The sequence below is a fragment of the Opisthocomus hoazin genome, chromosome W (genome assembly GCF_030867145.1).
Source record: "Opisthocomus hoazin isolate bOpiHoa1 chromosome W, bOpiHoa1.hap1, whole genome shotgun sequence".
NCBI lineage: Eukaryota > Metazoa > Chordata > Aves > Opisthocomiformes > Opisthocomidae > Opisthocomus > Opisthocomus hoazin.
Genome location: NC_134453.1, coordinates 380535 through 400588, shown reverse-complemented (window position 1 = coordinate 400588; position 20054 = coordinate 380535). Strand labels below are relative to the sequence as shown.

Sequence of the window (20054 nt, the reverse complement as noted above, 5' to 3'; positions counted from 1 at the left end):
ATTGTAAATGGGAACTTCATTGCATGGACTGGAACTCTTACATCAATCAACCCTTTATCTAAATTATTTTCTTAATGTTTGCTTGGTAAATGACTGGATGCAGCTGTTGATGCTACTCACCGTATCATGTGAATACCTGGGTCACACAGTTTCGCAATCGTACGTCTGCATTGATACCATAACAACATGTAGGTGTTTGAGGTCCTGTATCTGAGCTGATAGCTTGTAAACCACTCAAATTATCCTGGCTGTTGACTTTTTAGATTTATAACATGAATTCATTGGCATGGAAATAAAGTCTTAAGATATACAGAGTGAGCTGTGCATTTGGCATAACCAGGTACTTTTATCAAGTTCTGCTGCAGAGCCAAAGTGCATCTTAGGGGTCAGAAGACGCAGCACAGGATTTCACCAGTTTGGCCTGTTACAAACTGCAGCATTGGAGTCTGTTCTGGAGGAGAACTGTGGGTATTAGAAGTGGTTTTTTGTGTACGCGTGCAGGTTTTTTTAGTAGTATATTTCTGTTGATTAGAGGTTTTTTGCTTTTCAAGTTCCTCTAAGAGATATCAGTTGAATGATAATGTGTTAACTTACCATCTGGCTGCTCCCAGACCTTAAGTGGAAATATATATGAATAGTCATTGTGAAGACGCAAGATCAAAATAAAAACATAAACCAAAAAGGTATCTGTGAAATTTCATCAGCAAAGTGAATTTAAAAAACGCTAACAGGGAAATTATCTACTAGAGGTTGCCTAGCACGCTGGAGTTCAGCAGTGAAGGCTGAAGTAGGTCTTGAGTGTCTGGAGCTGGAAGCCTCTGCGTGCGTGCGGGTCCTAGGAGAGAACTGCCGCAGCATACTAGGCCGCCTTTCGATGTCGCGTGCCTGCAGCCGGTCAGACATGACCATACCATCCTGTCCAAACCGAAGTAACTAAAAAAGAGGGGTTTTTTCTACCTAGTAGTCACAGGGTCATTGAATGGGTGAGGCTGGAAGAGACTTGTGGAGATTGTCTAGTCCACCCCCTGCTCAAGTCAAAGCAAGCAGGTTGCTCAGGGCCTTGTCCGATAGGAATTTGAGTATCTCCAGTGATGGAAAATCCACCGTGTCTTTAGGCAGCCTGTTGCAGTGTTTGACCAGCCTCACAGTAAAGAAGTTCTGTCTCAGGTTTAAATGGAATTTCTAGTGTTTCGGTTTCTGCCTATTGCTGCTTGTTCGGTCACTGGGCACTGCCAAGGCTGGCTTAATTTTCTTTACTCCCCCAATCAGATATTTATAAGCTGAATCCCTGTTGTCAATACCAGCTGTGGCAACCAGTTGTTGACCTGCGAGATCTGCCCACGCCTCCCACACATCCTTCACATCATCCGTGCAGCCTTTTGATGGAAGCCCTGACTGACCTGTTTTGTACCTCTGTTATTTTCTGAATTTCTGATTTCTATTTAAGCTGGAATAAAGCTAAGCAAACTTTCAACTGCTAGTAGTAGCTGCTCACGTGTGCTCAGCTATTACTCGGATCTTCTCTTACTTTGCAGTGGTTACTGTGATGTCCTGTTTTATAGTGAATACTACATTTAAGCATACTTAAAGAATTCAGACTAAATAATAGGTGTACATCTGAGGTCATATTTATCTGTTATTTCAGAATAGAAATAAGCAGGTAGTCCTGCGAGAACATGTAAGAAAATAGGAAGGGAGGAAGACTTTTGTTGATACATGCTTATCTAGAATCCCACACGTACTGGGCAGTGTTCCAGCTTTACTTGGGATTTCCTTCTCCGAAGAGCTGCTTTATCTGTGTGACCCTTTTTCAGACCAATTAGTATCTCTCTCGTTCTTGGAAGCTTACTAGAACCCTTCTTGATGTGCTGTCTTTCTGAATTTGAGATTATTCTGTAATTTTGTTAAAAAAATTAGCTGTCAGTTGTTAAGGGTCTGTAACAGCTTAACTGTTAACTATAAACGCTTTCCCTTCTGGAAGACAACAAACTTAAATGTTTGAAATTAAGGTCAATACAATGTTTTACTCATACTGTTTCTATTTAAAGGTGACTCCCATTTTGTGTCGGTACCAAGTAAAATCGAGGTGCATGTATACCATCCGAAGTTTCAGCTAAATTTCCATGTTTTGTGCCTAGATGTTGAAGGATGCTTTCCTTTCTATACTTTTTTGCTAGACTAAGGGCTTTCAGGCTGGTGTAACCTTGTCCCAGGCTTTTCTTACCGGCTTTACAGCTTGGATATATATCAAATTGCAGACTAATTTTTACATGCATTTGCCTTGTGAGTGTCATCTTGTCAAAATCTCACATGCTGAACAGTTGTTTCACATTGTAAGTTGTTTGGCACAAGTTAGAATATTAAAGTCGTTCTATTGATATTCAAGGCTTTTTGAGTCACTGACTACTAGTAACACTTAATAGTAATGAAGTGTTTTTTCATGCTGTTGCCTGTAATGATGGCTGTCCTCTAATTTTCATCTTTAATGATACCATAGGTAAACCCAAACTCTACTACATGGTAAAATTATACATACGTTTACTCTGTTCCAAATCTACTTTAAAGTAGTATCTCCTTTCTTCCAGCAGTTATTACTTGTGCTACATGTCCTTACCCTCCTCAATTGCACATATCTCCTTGTCTGTATTACCTTTCTAAATTAAAAGGAAAATCAGGTGCCTGAACTTTGCTACTCCTGCTGCTCCCAACAATAGTACCTAATTGTGAGAATGACCACCTTTTGGAAGTGAAGAGTAATTCTGAGTCTGCGAGTGTGAAGTCCAGCCTAGTGGTGCCCTCCCGCACAGTCTGCGTGTGCTGTGCCTAAGAGGCAGCAGTTAGCTGACCTTGAAGCTTCCTGTGGTTCTGGGGAGGTGGGATGGGGGGGGGGATAGAAGGCATCAAGGAAGAAGTGAATCATTCTTTAATTGCTGGGTTTTCTAAGCTGCTACTACCGTCTGTCCTGGCTGTCTGAGATATGCACAAGGATTGAGTGGCTGATAGCGAAACCCTTGTCCTGTTGGTTCTCACCATGCATCTTTAGTACTTCCTGCAGCGGGTGGCATACCTGTGTGCAGTCGTCGTGGCTTTGTAGCTGCAGAGTCTGAGTCTCGAGCTGGAGTGGGTGGTGAATTTTTTTCTACTTAGGACTTGGGAGAACTTTGAGGGCTTGGGCTGAGTGGTTCTTGTACTGCATTTTATTAAATTTGCTCCTGATCATTTCATCAGCTGCTTGACTTAGTGAATTTTTGCTACTGTTTTTTGAGGTGAATGACATTCAGTGATCAGTTTAACTAGCAGATTGAGCTGAAATGTTTAACGTTAGATTATATTCAGTACAGAATTGACTCATCTGAGTACTGAAGCAGGAGTGAGTGTCTCCCTTTATTTCCCTTATGTTGGACATCGCTTAAAACAAATGTGTTGTGCTGGATGGGTTCCATGAACCTCAGCAGGTTAAGCATCCTTTTTCCCATTGTAATTTGCTGGATATCTATGATTTTTCTACACTTAGGATTCGGTGTTAGTGACCAGGTTTCGTTGCGATGTCTGCATTGATGTAACGGGTGACTGTCACACACTCAAGAAATTCACTGTACAGAATACCTAACATGCTTGATGTGTTTGAGCACCCAGAAGAGAAATGAAAGGATCCTTGCATTAGTATTGCTTTTCTACAAGATCATTGTGAAATAAGCTGGATGGTGGGACAGATTTGGGTTTCCTGAATAGGCAGGATGTATTTGTGTCTCTGCCAAAAAATAGAAGCGATTACCTTTTATTTTGAGAGAGCTAGCAGGAAAATAGGACGGTATTTGAAGTAATGAGATTTTACATCCTTTGTAAAACTGAATAAATAGCAGATTTTAAAAATAATGCTCATTTACTGAATCAAATAGCCATGAGCTTTTTTGCTATGTTCAAATATCATTATTTTAAAGTGGGCTTTTGTCCTCCTTGAGTTCCAAATTAAAATGGATGGTGAGGAATACTTGTCAGTTTGTGAAGTGACCTGCAAAATAGAACCAAAGCTTTCCAGGAGTCTCTTCTTTACCACGCAGATTGGTTCATCTTTTCAGTGACTTTCTTCTCTTCAGAAGGAAAGGTACTGAACCAACCAAACAAAACGCTGCTGGCAAGCGATCGTTTGGAACAGAGGATGGTGTAACTTTTAAAAATTGCTCTGGAGTGTTAGAGACTAAAATGTTGGGATAGTTTTTGTAATACTTTGTCTTAGGATCTGCAGCAAGACTGTTCATAAAGCATCTGAGACATGCCTCTACCCCTCCCTGCCGTGTGCTTTTCCTTGCTTATCAGGCCCACACAGAAGCCACGTTCCAGATGGCGCAGGATAAGCACTGAGAGAACAGTGACACCCAGGCAGGGCCTGGCCCCTCCAAAAGGCAGCACACGCTGGCGGATTTGTGGTCCCTTTGTGGTCCCACCAGCCGTGTAACCCGTGCAGGGCCTTACACAGCCGTCCCACGCAGACAGACGTGGCAGTCCCTCGACCCACAGCCACGGTCCGGCAGGCGTCCTGTGGCCCGGCAGTCGTGGGCGAGGGCAGAGCAGGCCGGGCGTCGCAGGCTTGGGTGCTGCCAGGTGTGCTCGAGAGGAGGTCCCGTGCTGAGAGTGACTGCTGCTGACAGCTCCGGCTGGTCGGTAAGATTTTTCTTAGAAACCTGAAACAGTAAAACTGGCAGTAAAGATTTTGCTGGCAGCTGCAGTCTCTCTCCAGCGAACTAACTTTTCCTTCTGTTTACTGCTTAAAAAACTAAGTACCTGCTTGCCTCCAGATAATGTTTTATAATGACCTGCATAAAGTAAAGGTTACAATGATACATGTAAGCATCGTTTCCTAGCCAACAGCTCTGAAGAACAGTTCAGTAACTGTGATTGGTAAAATCTGTTTCAGGTCATAGGCTGATAAGCATCTGCATCCTGTGTCTTTGCTGTTAAGAGCGGATTACTCGCTGTCTTGGGTGGGGGGAAGATCAGACCCGCACGGGAATTAGCAGTCTGATACGGAGCTAAACAGGCACGCTGATGGATCAGATCACCCTTGTGCTTTAGTGAGAAGGAGATGCTTGGAACAGACATTGTTATAATGAGAAACGTGAGAAATAGCGTACTGAAAAGTCAGTACGTGATAGAGCAGGAAGAAGGTTCACGGGGCTTGTGAGCTGCTTTTCTGGAAGCAGGGAGCCCCAAGACAAGACTGCCTAAATATTAAAAATGTGGAGGCCTGCAAGACAAAATGCTTTTCACAGAACAAAAATGTCCTAAAATGCTAAATATGAATATACTAACCTGTCCTAAATAATTTTTCGTATAAATGTAAGTGCATAGTCAAGCGTTGGCTAAGTATTCATTTTTACAAGAACCTGAATACTGGTAAAGATGACTGTATTCACGCTAGGAGTAGCTGAGGAAGTAATTTTTTTAAAGTGTCACTGCAGCTCGGTGGCAGAGCCGGGCTAGAACTAAGGATTTTCCAGTTCCGCTCTAAACCACAGACAAACAGATTTTGTCGGTTCAGCTGCTTTTAGGGCTGGGTTTACTTTTTATTCCTGAAAACTTGGTCTGGGTAAAGTGAAGACCTTTTAGCACTAGTCTGGAATTTGCGCAGTTCTTACAGCCCGGGGTACCATTGCGGCTGCAGGCACAGCGAGGCTGCAGAGCGTCTGGAAATGCCCGATACAATCAGTTATTCAGTGTAGATGCAGCGGTTCTCATGATTCCTAGATGTGTTAAAATCAGAGAAATCTGTGGCATACTTACAGCATCTCTGCTTACAGAATATATCAGATATTTCAGGCTTGGTACTTGCATGCAAGTCACCTGTGTGTGTGTCTGTTGAGAAACACCCGAGGGAACTTTGCAGACTCACCTCTTGATGTCCCTGCCATCTGCATCAGCCCATGGTGGGCTTTCCTCGCCGTCTCGGCGCAGAGGAAGGACCGTCTTCCCCACGTGCGCACGGATACTGCGTCCGTGTCTGGTCACAGTTCTGTTTCTGACCAACCTGAACATTTCCCACGTCCATGAGTTCTGTTTTGCTTGAACTAAAAGCTGCATGAACCGATCTAGAAATAGGTATATATTTTCTTCCCGGGAGTTGAGATTTGAGTAACTGCGTTGAAGCAGGAGGTGGGAAGCTGTTTGGTATTTGTCAGCATTAGGGGAGAAAAATGTTAATTGTCTAAAAGCAGTGCATGCTACCAGGGTTTTCCAGGAGTTGCTAGGAAGAAGATTAATAGTCAAAATTCTGTAATGAAAAATCAGTTAGCTATTTTCGCTTATATTTGGAAAAAACACAGGCGCCTTGGTGCAAATACTCTTTTTGTGTTGTTCCATGGGTACATAGCACAGCAGTATGTGTCCATGCTTTGGAGATCACGGGACTTGATGCTATCTTTGTAGTAGAAGCAGAATTCTTATGATGTTATCATATATAATATGAATTTTAATATTAAACTTAATGCTCTGCTATGAGAAATATGTAAACTTGGCTTTGGAGCAGCAGTATGCACTTCCTGGAATTCTGTGCATAGCGTGGTTATAAATAAGCAGCAGGTTATTTGGGAATCACTAGGGCTGATATCTGGTATCTTAAACAGTATCTGGGAGAAATTGTTTTCCCTGACAGGCAGATGATTTTTGAAGAATGGAATATGCTTTATTTTGAGAGTTTTTATCTTACTAATGAATACCAAGTATACGTCAAGCACAGTGACTGGCTCACCAAGCAAACACATATATCCTATTTAATTACTTTATACCTCGTTTGTTGCCAAAATTTCATGCCTTTGACTATTGAATATAACATTTCCAATCTAGATCAAAATGCCAGAATTCCTCACATGTAAGGAAGATACTAAAATGATGGAGAAGTGTAGGATTGTCAATATGTGGTTTAGGTCTGGCTTTAGGATAGTTTAATTTTCAAGGCAGTTGTCTTTTACTTGTGTGTGTGTGTCTATAGCATTGGAAACGTACACCGCTGCTCGTGGTCCGGTAGTCAGTATGAACTGTACTTTGGTGGTGACTTGATTCATTTTCAGCGTGTGAGTACTCTGTCGCATTCTGGGGTACTGCATAACACCAGTAAGCTACTCAGACGCGTGGCATTTGGAGGAAGTGCGGTGCAAAGAGATAGAAAGGAATCTCTCCACACAGCGCCTGACTATACCGTCTGTGCTTCTGGTTGATTTTATTCCTGGGTTGCCTTCTATTGCTTGCCAGCAAGTAATCAGCTGATCCAAGTGTGTGTGATTCAGACAGGGAGATGGCCTATGTTTTTGGTGTGCACAGGGATGTGTTGAGGGTGGATGGGTAGTAACAGCCAGATGTTAAAGAGAAATAACCCCTGAGATTTAGATTAATTGACAGTAAAAGGCACCAGTGCAACTCTGCTCTTCAGGTGACACTGTTACTCATAAAGATTGTGAAGTGCTGAAATAGTTTTGAGGTGTCTCTAAGTGATGAACGTAACACCTGAGCAGTGTTTTAAAATTATAATTGATTTAAAGCAATCACAGTCCATTCAGTACAGAAGTATTTTCAGCTAGAAATGTTGTATCGAGTGTAACTGAATATACAGACTGAACAGACATTATTGTTTGGTGAGAGCTGGTGCTTTCTGGGCTTTATTGAGCTGTGAAGTGAGTGATAACAGTACACGTTTTCCATCTCAAAGTTTAGCCTTAGTTTGTCCACCTCTGCTGATATTTCATATTCCTTTTCTTCTCGCTGTTATTGTAGGCAGATTGCTAGAAGTGCACTGAGATATCTTGTGTGAGTTGTTGTGCTCTTTAAAGTGGTAGGTATCAATGGGTGATGAGGCCGCTGCACGCAGCCCTGTCTGAGCATCTCCAAGAATCACCGAGTACTGCAAAGATCAGATAGATCTTTGAACTTCTAGACCTTGAAGAGCTCTCTTTATCCTATCATCTTCAGAGCTGTAGAGTGGGCATGGAATGTAGCTGGTGGAGTTATGAGTAATGCTTCAAATACCCAATAATAAAGGTACAGGGAGCTGGGCACCAGGTCCCACAGCCAGCTTGGCAGTGGTTACACCTGTGGGAGATGGCGCCTTTGGGTCGTTCCCTCTGAGGGAAGCTGGTGATCAGACAGACAGTGAAGAACATGAGGAAAAGTAGTGTTTGTCACTTCTGCGTGGACACAGCTGTGCATAAGGGAATTCCCCCATGCATGATGGCCCTGTGTGACCCGAATGTCGGAATCACCACGTCCACGTGCCTAACCTGAAGCGATGTATGAATGGTCAAGTCTTGAAGTGGGAAATACAGCATTACTCAAAAGGCTGGTTACAGGGTGTGTAACTGTTCCTCACAAAGTAAGCATGCTGACTTAATGGAACAGCATTCTTTGAAAAAAACAAAAAGTTCTAATATTTTTGTTTCTGTTTGGTAAAGTGATAAAACAAATTAATATTTTGGGGAAAAATGTTTGCAATTCATGCAGTTGTATCTTCACTGTTTGGATATTGGGTTCCCCTCCCTTCCCTGTCAGATGTGCATATGAAGTTTTCCTTAAAAAAAAAAGAAAGAAAGAAAAAAGTCACCAAATTTTGACATGAATATTTCAGCGACATGGTGAACAGTAATTTCACTCTGCTTTTTAATGCATGCGGAGACTAATTCATAGAAAGAGTAGATTATTACTTTGTGCGTCGAACTGTGTGTAGGTTGTCAGAGGAAACAGAATTTTGTCGGTGCTGAATATAAACACTGTGGCCTAAGGAGCCGTTGTGGACTGTCACAGAAAGCCCTCGGCTGAAAGAGAGGAGTTGTAACAGCAGATAATGTGCAACAATGAAGGGGTAGAAACCAGTAATTGCCACAATAATGGTACTCACCCATCTTTATTTTTGCTTCATTTTGACTGGATTGATGTGTATCGTTTTTTGCTTTTCTGATGCAAAAATGACCTTAGAGGTAAAATGATTCCTTTTTCTGCCCTTTTTTTCTATCTGACAGACGAGAGACGACTTCCTGGGTCAAGTGGATGTGCCACTCAGTCACCTGCCGGTAAGCAGTGCTTTTGTCTCAGCATGCTCTTTTCTGTTATCACCAGATGTGAAAAACCCTGATGATATGTAGAATTTATTTTCATAAGTAGTCCAGTTAAGTTTTCTTAAAGCAAACATTCTCAACAGCATTAGAGGCTTAAAGAAAAATCTTATGGACAACAAAGCACCACCGTGCACAGAAATTAGGAGAACTTGTTGCCTTTGCAGGGTCAAGGAAGGCAGTTGTTCCCTGGTGTCTGTTAAAGTTTGCAGCATCCAGGATTCAGTTCTCATCCTGATTCTTTCTTAAAATCTTTCTCTGGTCTGAGCCTATTGATGAATGACGTGCGGCCAAGAAACTGGTTGTTTCTCACCTTACCATTGGTGATTTTTGTCGTGTGAATCATCCAGCATCTTCCTTTTCATGATTCTCCCTTACAGTTGAAACAGTTGTACTCTCCCTTAGCAAACTCCACTGCCTCCAGAACGTCTGTTAAAGCACTGAAAAAACCCCACATTTTTGGAGTCCAAATGTTGCCCATTTAGTTGTCCTGGGTCTAATGCTCACCTGGTGGACTAGGGCTGCATTATTCATAACTAGTTCATTTTGGATGGTTTGTTTTTTAAAATGTCATCGTAGTCCAGGGGCAGAATTGTTACTGACTCCAGTGTGTTCAAGCCTGCACTGCCAGACTTTTCTCACTCAGAAAGTCTAAGGGAAGGTCTTTGTCTCTGCTTTCAGTTGCTGGGCCCTCATCAAATCTGTTTCTATTGGAAACTGCTGAAAAAGCTGAAGACATTGTGCTGGGTTGGAGATTCTGTAGGGATGCTGTACTGAAAAAGAAAAATAACTAAAATCTAATATTTTTTGAAATGGTATTGGTGATGCTGAGTATTTTACAAGGAATTATTTTACACAGAGCCTGCCATCAAAGAAGGTGAAGTGATGGAACAAAGAGAGTCCATAAGACATTCCAATTGAATGAAGCTTGAAGTTAACCTCAGTTTGTACCCACAGCAGATAAAGTCTATACATCGCTTAGAAAATGTACTTTACATGATGCTAGGTGTATGTCTATAGTACTACCATCCCATGCAGCAAAAACCTCAGCCAAAACATTTTTCAAATAGAAGAAGAGAACTCTTTATCTGATGGGTAGATTTGCTTCAGTTTCTCAGTATTGCTGTATGGTCGGTCTTTTTTTTCCACTTAGTAGACAAAAATCCTAAATGAATTTTGCAGAAAACATTTGTGCCAAAAAAGAGTTTCTTTTTGTCTTTTTGTATTCATGTTCTGCTTTACCCTGTGCTTCAAAGCTCAATTCAATCACGGACGAAAGAACTGAATTTGAAAGGCCATAGCACGCAAAAAATGTGAAACGCTGCAGTTGTTTTTAATCTTCTTTGTAAATAGTGTAAAATAATCTTTCTACTTCACAAAGTTTTGTAGAAAATTCTACATACATACATATATATCTATATATTTATAAAATGATTTTTTTATGCTTGGTAGAAGTGTTTTCTGATACTACAAGTGTTTTGGATGACTAACATTGTCTGGATGTAGTTAGTATTTTTAAAAAGTAGTACATGTTAATCTTACTCATTTTCATGGTCTGTGAGGGCTTTATTGTATTTGAATGGGTGAACGTGGGAATGGTGGAAGTCACCGAGACGGTTTACACCAAAATAAGGTGTCAGTTTTAGCATGACTGTTGCTCTTTGTGCCTGAATTCAACTTCTTGCTATTGATGGATGTTTACTGTAGGAGGAGAGTGGCTTTGTAATGACTCTCACAGTGATGCTTATTGAGATGTGTCTGTTATGGTTGATCTTCAGTCATAACACTGTTGTTGGCTTATAAACTATAATCGTTGAAAAATATGATGGAACGATCACAAATGAATTCTGGTGAAAAGTGCCTCATTCGACTCTCATGTGAGCTCATGTCGTATGAGCTGTACTGCGTGGTGTTATTTTGTCCGTACTTGTGTGTATGTTTCCATATGCACAGGCATTATCTAAACAGCCTGTGCATAACTGTAGAAAAAGTCCATTGGTGCTGAGCTATATGGTCCTGCAAACACTGTGCTGTAAAATATGAAATTATGAGGCATGTAGGAGTGCATGCCTGTTTCGCAGAGTCAAGTAGTGTGTTTAAGTTCCTTTTTAAATAATTTAAAGTCATCAGCAATATAGACATCACACACTTTCTGTGACCGGTTTTGAGGAATTGGCAGCTTTTTGTTTTCCTTCCGTATCCTGCAGGAAAAGAACAACTCTCCTCTCCCCTCACTGGGGACTGAAGTAGAACGTGAGCATGCGTATCTCTCTAGCTCGTGTTGGGGTGGAATGCTGAGCTTTTTCAAATTGTTTTGAAGTCTTCTACTGTCTTTACATAGAAAATCCAAGTTTGTAAAGCTTCCTGGTTCAGCTACTGAACTGCTATTGAAGAATAATATCCTTTATGCTCACGTGAAATTTTTCAGTCCAGAACTTCCCAGTTCTTCTAGGCTCCCTGGAAAGTGCATGTGATTCCTGCACAAATTGCTTCCTGGCTCTCCATCTTTGCAGAAAATTGCTTCAGCTCCAGAAGCCACTTTTTTTCCCAAAAAAATCCTCTGGAAAAACCCACAATATGTATCTCAGAATGGCCATTCTTTTTATAGCTGTAATGTAGCAGCGTCTCCACAGGGTGCTTACCTGCCTGCCCCTGCATGTCTTCTCATACTCTGTAATAAGCAGTTATTTATGTGCTTATTAAGGTGGGTGTACCAATTTGATGCTCAGGGAAACGTACTGTATATCTTTATGTTCTAATCGATATTCATCCTTCCAGTACCTAAATAAGAGACATCGTGACATGTTTATTAACAAATGTTTGCTTCCTCATTCTGGCTGTACTGCTGATTTGTTTGTCAATATCCTTGTTTCCTCTAGTAGTATCTAATTACGATCTACAAAATTTGGTTAAACTATACAGCTTCTTACATTATGTACATCACGTAGAGTTGAGTACTAAAAGGCAGTACTTCCGAATCACACATGCTGTGACGCTCTGTTGATTTAGTTAAAATCTGCTATCTCTCTGAAAACATGGAAAGGCGGTCTCTCACCGATGGACACTCAGTGCAGGAGGTGCCTTGCAGGAGAAGAGTTCATTCAGTGAAGAGAAAGTCTGTATGCTATTTGATATGATATCTGAGATAATGAGTTAGGATTGATTTTAAAATTCTTATTTATTGACTTTGAAATGCAACAGACAACAAGGCTTTCAATGGACAGTAGTCTGGAGCTAGATTATTCTCTGCTTAGAAAGGTTTAGTTGAAGAATTGGACTCGAGAAGCATTCCAATTTGTAGGGTTAGGGCTGGGAGGGGATTTACAGATATACTGTCATTTTTTTTTTCCAGTGGTTGGCAGACAGGCGCAGCATTCTGAGAAGTGCCCACTAACTTTGTGCTCATTTTGAGAAGGTCTGGTGTTAATCTGAAGTACTAGATCTCTAGTCTTACTGGAGTGTGTATGATAATGTGCTTACTGTTGCAGTGTAACACAGTTCAAGCTTCCAGTTTTGTCAGCCCAAATGGTACGATCGATTAGCATAAAGTACCTCAGGCAATCAACAGATTAAGTATGTATAGGGATTTCTGATTTTCTTATTTACCTTGTCATTTTTAAATTCCTAGTTTTGTACTTAGAGCATCTGTGTTCTCGCAGACATGAAGGAGGTGACGTAGTTTAAATTCTCATGTCATAGAAAGCTTTCAAGGTTTAAGCCTTTATGAAACTTATAATTAAATGGAGATCAGACAATGTAATCGGTCAGCCTGATAATATTACCTGTGTACATCATAAAAGATTTCAAAGTCTTAATTATTTGTGAAAGTCTCCACTGCTTTGAAATAAGCCAACTGAGGAGGAGTGTTACTTCATCGCTTTCTAATGTGCAAAAATAACACTGCTTTGCAGTAGATGCAACCTTTTCTGACGCTGCTGTTGGGTGACTGGAATAGGTTGGAAGGGCTTGCTTTAGTTGGTCTGTTCCACCTTTTTGTGGGTTGTGAATGCTGCGCACGCTTCAGACGGAGCCGTGGCTCAGCCCATCGCTGGGCTGTGCAAGGCCGTCTGGCGGGCTGCGGCCGTGCACCAACGGCTGGGGGAGTGCGCTGGAGAGCTCTGCCTGCTGTAACGTTGTCATTTAAACATCTTCTCCAGTGTTGCTACTGCAGCCGTGATGTGAATGTTCTTTATATGTCTCTGTACTTGTGGGCAAGCTCTTTAATTTGCTGTTTTCTTAAATGCTTGTAGACTGAAGACCCAACCATGGAAAGGCCGTACACATTTAAGGATTTCCTTCTCAGACCAAGAAGGTGAGGGGGAGGACCTTTGTATTTTAAAACATTTCTAACTTCAAGGTTGGTTATTTGCAACTGTTTAAGGGTTGTTGAATGAAATGTACCTTATTGTCTTCTAGCCACAAATCTCGTGTAAAGGGTTTCTTGAGACTGAAGATGGCTTATATACCTAAAAATGGTGGCCAAGAGGAAGAAAACAACGATCAAAGGGATGAATCTGAGGTAAGGCTTAATGCTTGTGGAAGCATTCAGGTTATTAGAGATTCGAGTATAATTGTAGAAAAAGTTGCACCTTTGAAAGAGGTACACCGGTAGCAGTGTTAGTAGCAGCTTACTCTCTCCCCACCCCCCACCCCCCTTTTTTGTTGTTTTGTTTTTACTGTAACCTGGTGTTTTCTCAACCGTGTGAAGTATTTCAAAATATTTGAGCTGCCACAATGAATTCTAAAGTCTGTCTGACTCTGTGAGCAAGTAGAAGTGGAAGTCATGCCAAGCAGAAGAATTCAGAAAGTCTCTGCAAGTAATTCATAAACATAATGGTCTGTATTAGGTACCTCTTCTTCAGAGGCCATTTCATAATAGGTGTTACAGTGTTTTTCTTTATTTCCTTGGCAGCGTTGACTTTGCAGAGAATAAAGCTCATGCAAGCACAGCAGGTTTAAAGACTCAATGCTCTTATCAGCCATCATCCCCTTTAAGAATTAGCTGTGATTAGGGCTGACAGAGTGAATGGCAGCCCAGGTCTGCCATACTTACTAATGGTGTGCAGCCATCATCTCCAACTTGGGAATGAGGGCTCTCGTCCCAAGCCAGACATCTCTGAGTTCAAAAGTTAGCAGCTGATTCTTCTTGACTGCTTGACTGGGAACCTGCACCCGGCCGCTGCTAGAACAATCAACCACCCAAATACATTTGGGAATCCCTGTTGTAATAGACTGATGGTATTTCAGGTTTTTGGTCATTGAGATGAGGGTCCGCACTGTAACCACGGAGCTTATTCTGTTTCTGTGTGGTTTACATTTAAGTAATTTTGAACTTCTCTGGAACATGTTCAAAATGTGCACCTATACGCTAATGTAAGCAACAATCAAATAATTGCTCTTTAACTTGAACTTTAAAATCTTTCATTTTGATTTGTTTTTATTCATTCTTAAGCATGGATGGGATGTGGTTGATTCCAGTGACTCTGCATCTCAGCGTCAGGAGGAGTTACCACCTCCCCCACTGCCTCCTGGGTGGGAAGAAAAGGTGGACAACCTGGGGCGGACCTACTATGTCAACCATAACAACAGGACTACTCAGTGGCATCGACCAAGTTTAATGTAAGTGGCAGTGTAGCTCAATGTTATGTGGCTGTTCTGAAAAATTTTCAGTGAGGGTAGTGATTTTTTCCAGCAATGTAACCATTCTGAATTTACAAGTCTTAAGCAAGACTTTTACGAAGCAGTTTGTAAAGGCACACTATTCAGTAACAGGTTAATCCTGACTTTGGTGCTGTGCTACATGTCTGAAACTATATTCATGGAAAAATTTTCACAGATGTGCTAGTAAATTGAGCACCAAAGTCTGGATATCTTCAGTTAAAAAGGAAACATAATTTTGTTTTAAGAATGAAAGAGACTTCCCCATTCCCAGCAAATCGCGTACACACACAGGTATTCTGGGAAATTCTAGGAAATCTGAAGGGGTGGGAGGGAAGGCAGTGCACTAACAACGTACCTTAGAATACTGGGAGACGGATGTGGAATTTTTCAGTAAGTAATTTAACAGGAAGAAATTACTTTCTTCTGTAGACCCTGTTGAAAGGGTAAGGGGAAAAAAAGTCAACTCTATTAGTTTTTAATGAAGTGAAACTGATTACCTTTGAGGATATCCTGATTAGTATTCAGTGTATAGACTGAATTACCTGCGTACACTGGTTGTGCTAATGTGGAGTTCATGTTCAAGCCTTTGTTACATGTTTCTTATGATCAGATTTATAAAGCTGTAGCAAGCTTACAGTTTAAAAAGTATGCATAATTGACGGTAGCAAGAGTTATCCTGAAATCATGTATTAGTTAAAGATCTTGCATCATTTTTTTGCAGTGAATATTCTATTGCTTATTACAACAATAATGGTTATTCTTTCTTGAGTATTCATAATCATAGCTAAATTATGCAAATGTGTGTTGTGCTTATTTAAAGCACTATTTATTCTTGTCTGATGCATTTAACTTCAAATTGAATTAGTTTTTGTTCTGTATGTTTTGAACTATTTACTGTTGAACTATTTGAGCTAGTTACTAAGCAATGTGTATTTTGTTAAGTAAATCTCATTAACTACTATCAAATGGTCAAGAAATGTCTATAAAAAAACAGGTTTTGTAAATTACTTGATTTAGAACTTCCTTGTGATCTAATTATGCTAAATGAAGTAAAGAGTACATGGATTCAGAGATGTTTGACTGGCAGATACCAAAAAGTAATCATCACTAGAAAGCGTCATCGTCAGGTGGGTGTATAGAATGAAGGCCTCAGGGGTTCCCTTTTAGCTGGGTATCATCACGGGTAGTTGAGAAATGCATAATTACTGCTGATAAACTTTATGCGTGACACCAGGCTCAGTGAAGAGTGAAGACTTTAGAATGATGCTGTTTAGCCTTTACATTCTAGGAACCCATGAAACCACTAAGACCGGAAGGTTGCATGAGGTTGAAAGTAGAGACATAACCTCTCACTTCTAGGCCAGTAACCCAGACGCTGTCGGTGATCAAAGAACAACATTGAGTGCTGTGCAGTCCCTGTCTGCAGTAGGAGGGTGAGAGCTCACAGTTCTTTAAAATGTGCAATGATAAAATGACTGCACAAAGAAGTTTTTCCTGAACATCACCATCTTTCAAAGTTGCCGTCCCTCATCCTGAAGGACAGGCTCAAGTAAAATCCTGCCTTCTAATAACATCTGCCCGTGGAGTGCTGTAATGGAGATTTATATCTGTCTGTGCCCATCAAGAAGTCCCACAAGCCAGGCGGGTCTCCATCTGGGGAAGCAGGGTGTTTTCCATTTCCATCACTGATGATGTGAGCCAAGCTGGTGGTTGCAGCCAGTTCAAAAAGTTATCCATACTGCAACAGCTTGCATTTGCTTTGGCTATCGCAAAAAGGAAAAAAAACAGTTGGCATAAAGGCAGGGACAAAGGTGAAATCTCTTTTTCAGGAATGATTCTGGTCACCACAGGCAAGACTGAGTAATGATGGGTTAGTATATTTGAGCATGGACTTCCATTTCTGCTCAGCCAGCTTTGATGTACAATGAATGTTAATTTCCAGTGTAACATGACATTTGTGAAGTGCTTCCAGTTTTATTTCCTTTGGACTGAGGGATTAAACGGTCTCCTGTTGATGAAGCATGGCGTATGCAAGAATAATGATTTTTATAATCAAAAGCATTAATGAGCTTTTGAAAGCAATGGACAAAGTAGGTATTTTGCTTTAACATTCATTATTTTCTGTTCTTTTCTCCTTCACATGCTTTCGTTTCCACACTGTCTAGTGATGTGGGATCTGATTCAGATAACAATATCAGACAAATAAACCAAGAAGCAGCCCATAGGCGGTTCCGTTCTCGGAGGCACATTAGTGAAGATTTGGAACCAGAACCTATGGAGAGTGGAGACATTCCTGAGGTATGTGAAGGTCTTGGTTTTAAGAAGTTGACGAAACTCCAAGCTGTGTTTCTCATTTGTAAGCTAATTACTGTAAAACTTACATAGTAATGCGTTCACGTGGTGCTGATGGAAATTGCCTAAGTAAAAGAGCAGTGACACAATAAAAATCCTGAACAGAGCTGTGCTTTCAAGGTCCCGTGTATTTGTCGGTGCCTGATAATGTATGCACAGTAGTAAATACTATGCAAATGCTGAGACAAATGTAATTCCACGCATTGCTTTATATATATATATGTTGATAGAAACACTTCCAATATTCTGCTTTGAAAAACAGTGGAATAAATTGTGAAAAGAAGGGCAATGTACTTCAGTTTTCTTTAGTGTCTTGATTTAGAGAAAGATAAGTTGTTGGCTTTTTTCCCAAAGTACTTTGTTTCAGTTAGAATTCTGAGATCTTATGGATCAGGGTGACTGTTTAATTTATAGCCAGACTAAATAAAATTAAATATGGTGGGTATTTGTAGGTCTAAGTGAGAGTTTGTGCAAAGGTCAAATCCCATTCAACTTTAAGGAATAATTTATTATGTGAATTTCAGGCAAAATTCTTTGAGAAACCTAGTTTTAGTTCCCTAAATATTATTCACAGCAACAAATAGGCTGCTGAAACTATTGCTGCACTCGTCACCCGTTAATATTTGATTTGCAGATACTAATGAGTACTTTCTATTATGCATTTTATTCTAAATTAAAATCAACAATTGCTTCTTACAAGTTTTTGGTAAGAGTGCAGAATTAAATGTATATTTTGAACAAAATTTCAAGTGAATTTATTTAATGAGAACTCTTTTTTAAGCATCTTTTCATCTACATCATTTTCTTTGTTGAATCGTAAAGCATTGTGCCATCGTCAGCATGAAAACCGCTTTGAAGGCAACGTGAGGAGTGTTTTTCCCTGTGACTGCTTCACACTGAGTAGAACGTTTGTGTGTACTGGGGATTGGTTTATTTTGTTAAATATTAAGGCTGATTATCCCCCCTGTGTTTGTCACAAGGAGGTGGTCACACAGAAGATAAAGGGAAAGAAGACTCGATCTGTCTTTATAAAATCCTTAACATAGTTTCTTCTCTTTTGTTAGCCGTGGGAAACCATTTCAGAGGAGGCAAGCGCAAGTGGAGATTCCTTAAGCTTGTCGTTGCCACCTCCTCCGGCATCTCCAGTATCCCGTACCAGTCCTCAGGAGCTATCTGAGGAGCTGAGCAGAAGACTTCAGGTCACTCCTGATTCCAATGGGGAACAACTCAGTTCTTTGATTGTACGTGACATGCTGCTCTTTCTATAGAAACTTCTCTTACTGTCATCTTCTGTTTGATCTAATCTGAATCATTTACGTGCATGGGCCAGCAGTGTTCGGCGTGCAGCCCCAGAACATCTGCCAAGGCAGCTCACGTCTCTGCGCTGTGCTTCCCGCTGCTCTGGCCTCTGTGAGGGCTCACTGGCCTGAGGCAGCCCTTTAAGGCTGAGCTGGTTCCATGGGAATGAACAGTGCCTACCCTGGGCTAACAGACCCTCACAATGTGGAGGTTGGCAAGCACAGTCCAGAGACACCCAAGAGCTTCATTTGGATTGGGCCAGGTAGGCAGGAAAAGTCTGGCAATTCCAGTTGAACACAAGCTATAATCCACGTGCTCAGGTATGTCCACATGACATTTCCTCTCGATTCCGCTTCCCAAAGGCTTGTGAGATCGGCTTCATGACTTTGCATGGAGAAAGGTGGGGTCCAGGGTTTTTCCCAAACCCACCAGCTCTAAACTGGCTTTACATAACTGGCTCAGATCTGCAGGTTGTGGGCTGAAACCAGAAGCCCTTACAGATGCATTTCCCCAACAGCATGCCTGTACTGGGATATCCAGCCTGACCTTTCGTTGTTTTGTACAGAGGCAGCTCCGGTGTCTCTGTGTCCATACGTAGTTAATCTACAACACAGCCAAATTACCAACAGATACAACATCCCATTATGTATTTAGTCTTCCCCTTTACTGCTCATTGCACAACTGTTAATTTTCCTGCCTGTTTTCCCAGATGGGATGGCCTATCCTCTTCTCTTTGATCACGTCAATAAAGCATTGTAACTTGAATGCTAAAGATGAGTACAAGATGTGTATCCAAGTACCTTCTTTTCTCAGTTAATCTGAAACAGTGTAGGATAGAATGCTTAGAATTTAGATTTTTCATTGCTTGCCACATTTCTGTAGATACACTAAAACTAAAGGCACTGAAACATGAATATTAACTTCTAGGGGTTTGGAATGAATGGGAGAATAGTAAAATTACTGAATAAAAACCCATGTTTTAAGACACCTTAACTTAAAGACATCTTTCTTTTCCTTTTCTCAGCAGAGAGATCCTTCTTCAAGATTAAGATCTTGCAGCGTAACAGACACAGTTGCTGAACAGTCTCAGTTATCCTTGGTAAACCAAAGCTAACTTCTATTTCTTTTTGTTTGAACATTCTCTGATTCTGAATCATATCTTTTCTTAGGTCAGTTCTAGTTAGATATAGATCAGTAACCCATACAGACAAATGACTATCCCAAATAATAATGGGTACCAAATTAATATCATCACGGTCAGCAACTAAAATGAGGACAGTTATGAGAGAGAAAAACAGTTTGAGACTGAGAGCATAGTCACACTAACTTTAGTTATCTAACATAGAATTTTAGTTTACTAAACTCTAGATACATAGTCAGTGGAAAGAGAAAATCTTCCAAGGGCTTTTTTCAGCTGGGTTAGGAAAGGGCAGGAGCACCATCTGTACTTGGAACTGTACAGCTATGGGACTCTCCTATCAGGTACATTTTTGTGTCCTGTAAATTGCTTTTACTTGGAATATATAGGTCTGTATAACATTTAAAAGGATTGGCGTTTTACCTGGTTGTAGTTTAAAGGAGCCTTTTTGCGATAGTCCTGGTACGATAGAACTGAACAGAATTGCATCTGTTGCAGATTTTAAATCT

At 40.8% G+C, this 20054-nt stretch overlaps 1 protein-coding gene across 7 annotated transcripts in view; it reads left to right on the top strand.

The window, feature by feature from the left end:
• Positions 1-20054, top strand: part of LOC104328496 (NEDD4 like E3 ubiquitin protein ligase) — a 170418-nt gene that overhangs the window by 113330 nt on the left and 37034 nt on the right. For all 7 annotated transcript variants that reach the window (XM_075446699.1, XM_075446698.1, XM_075446697.1 and 4 more), the window contains 7 exons: positions 9003-9053; positions 13346-13407; positions 13512-13614; positions 14548-14714; positions 16922-17054; positions 18173-18349; positions 19432-19506. In XM_075446699.1, coding sequence (XP_075302814.1) covers positions 9003-9053; positions 13346-13407; positions 13512-13614; positions 14548-14714; positions 16922-17054; positions 18173-18349; positions 19432-19506 — 768 coding nt within the window. The remainder of the gene's footprint in view (positions 1-9002; positions 9054-13345; positions 13408-13511; positions 13615-14547; positions 14715-16921; positions 17055-18172; positions 18350-19431; positions 19507-20054) is intronic.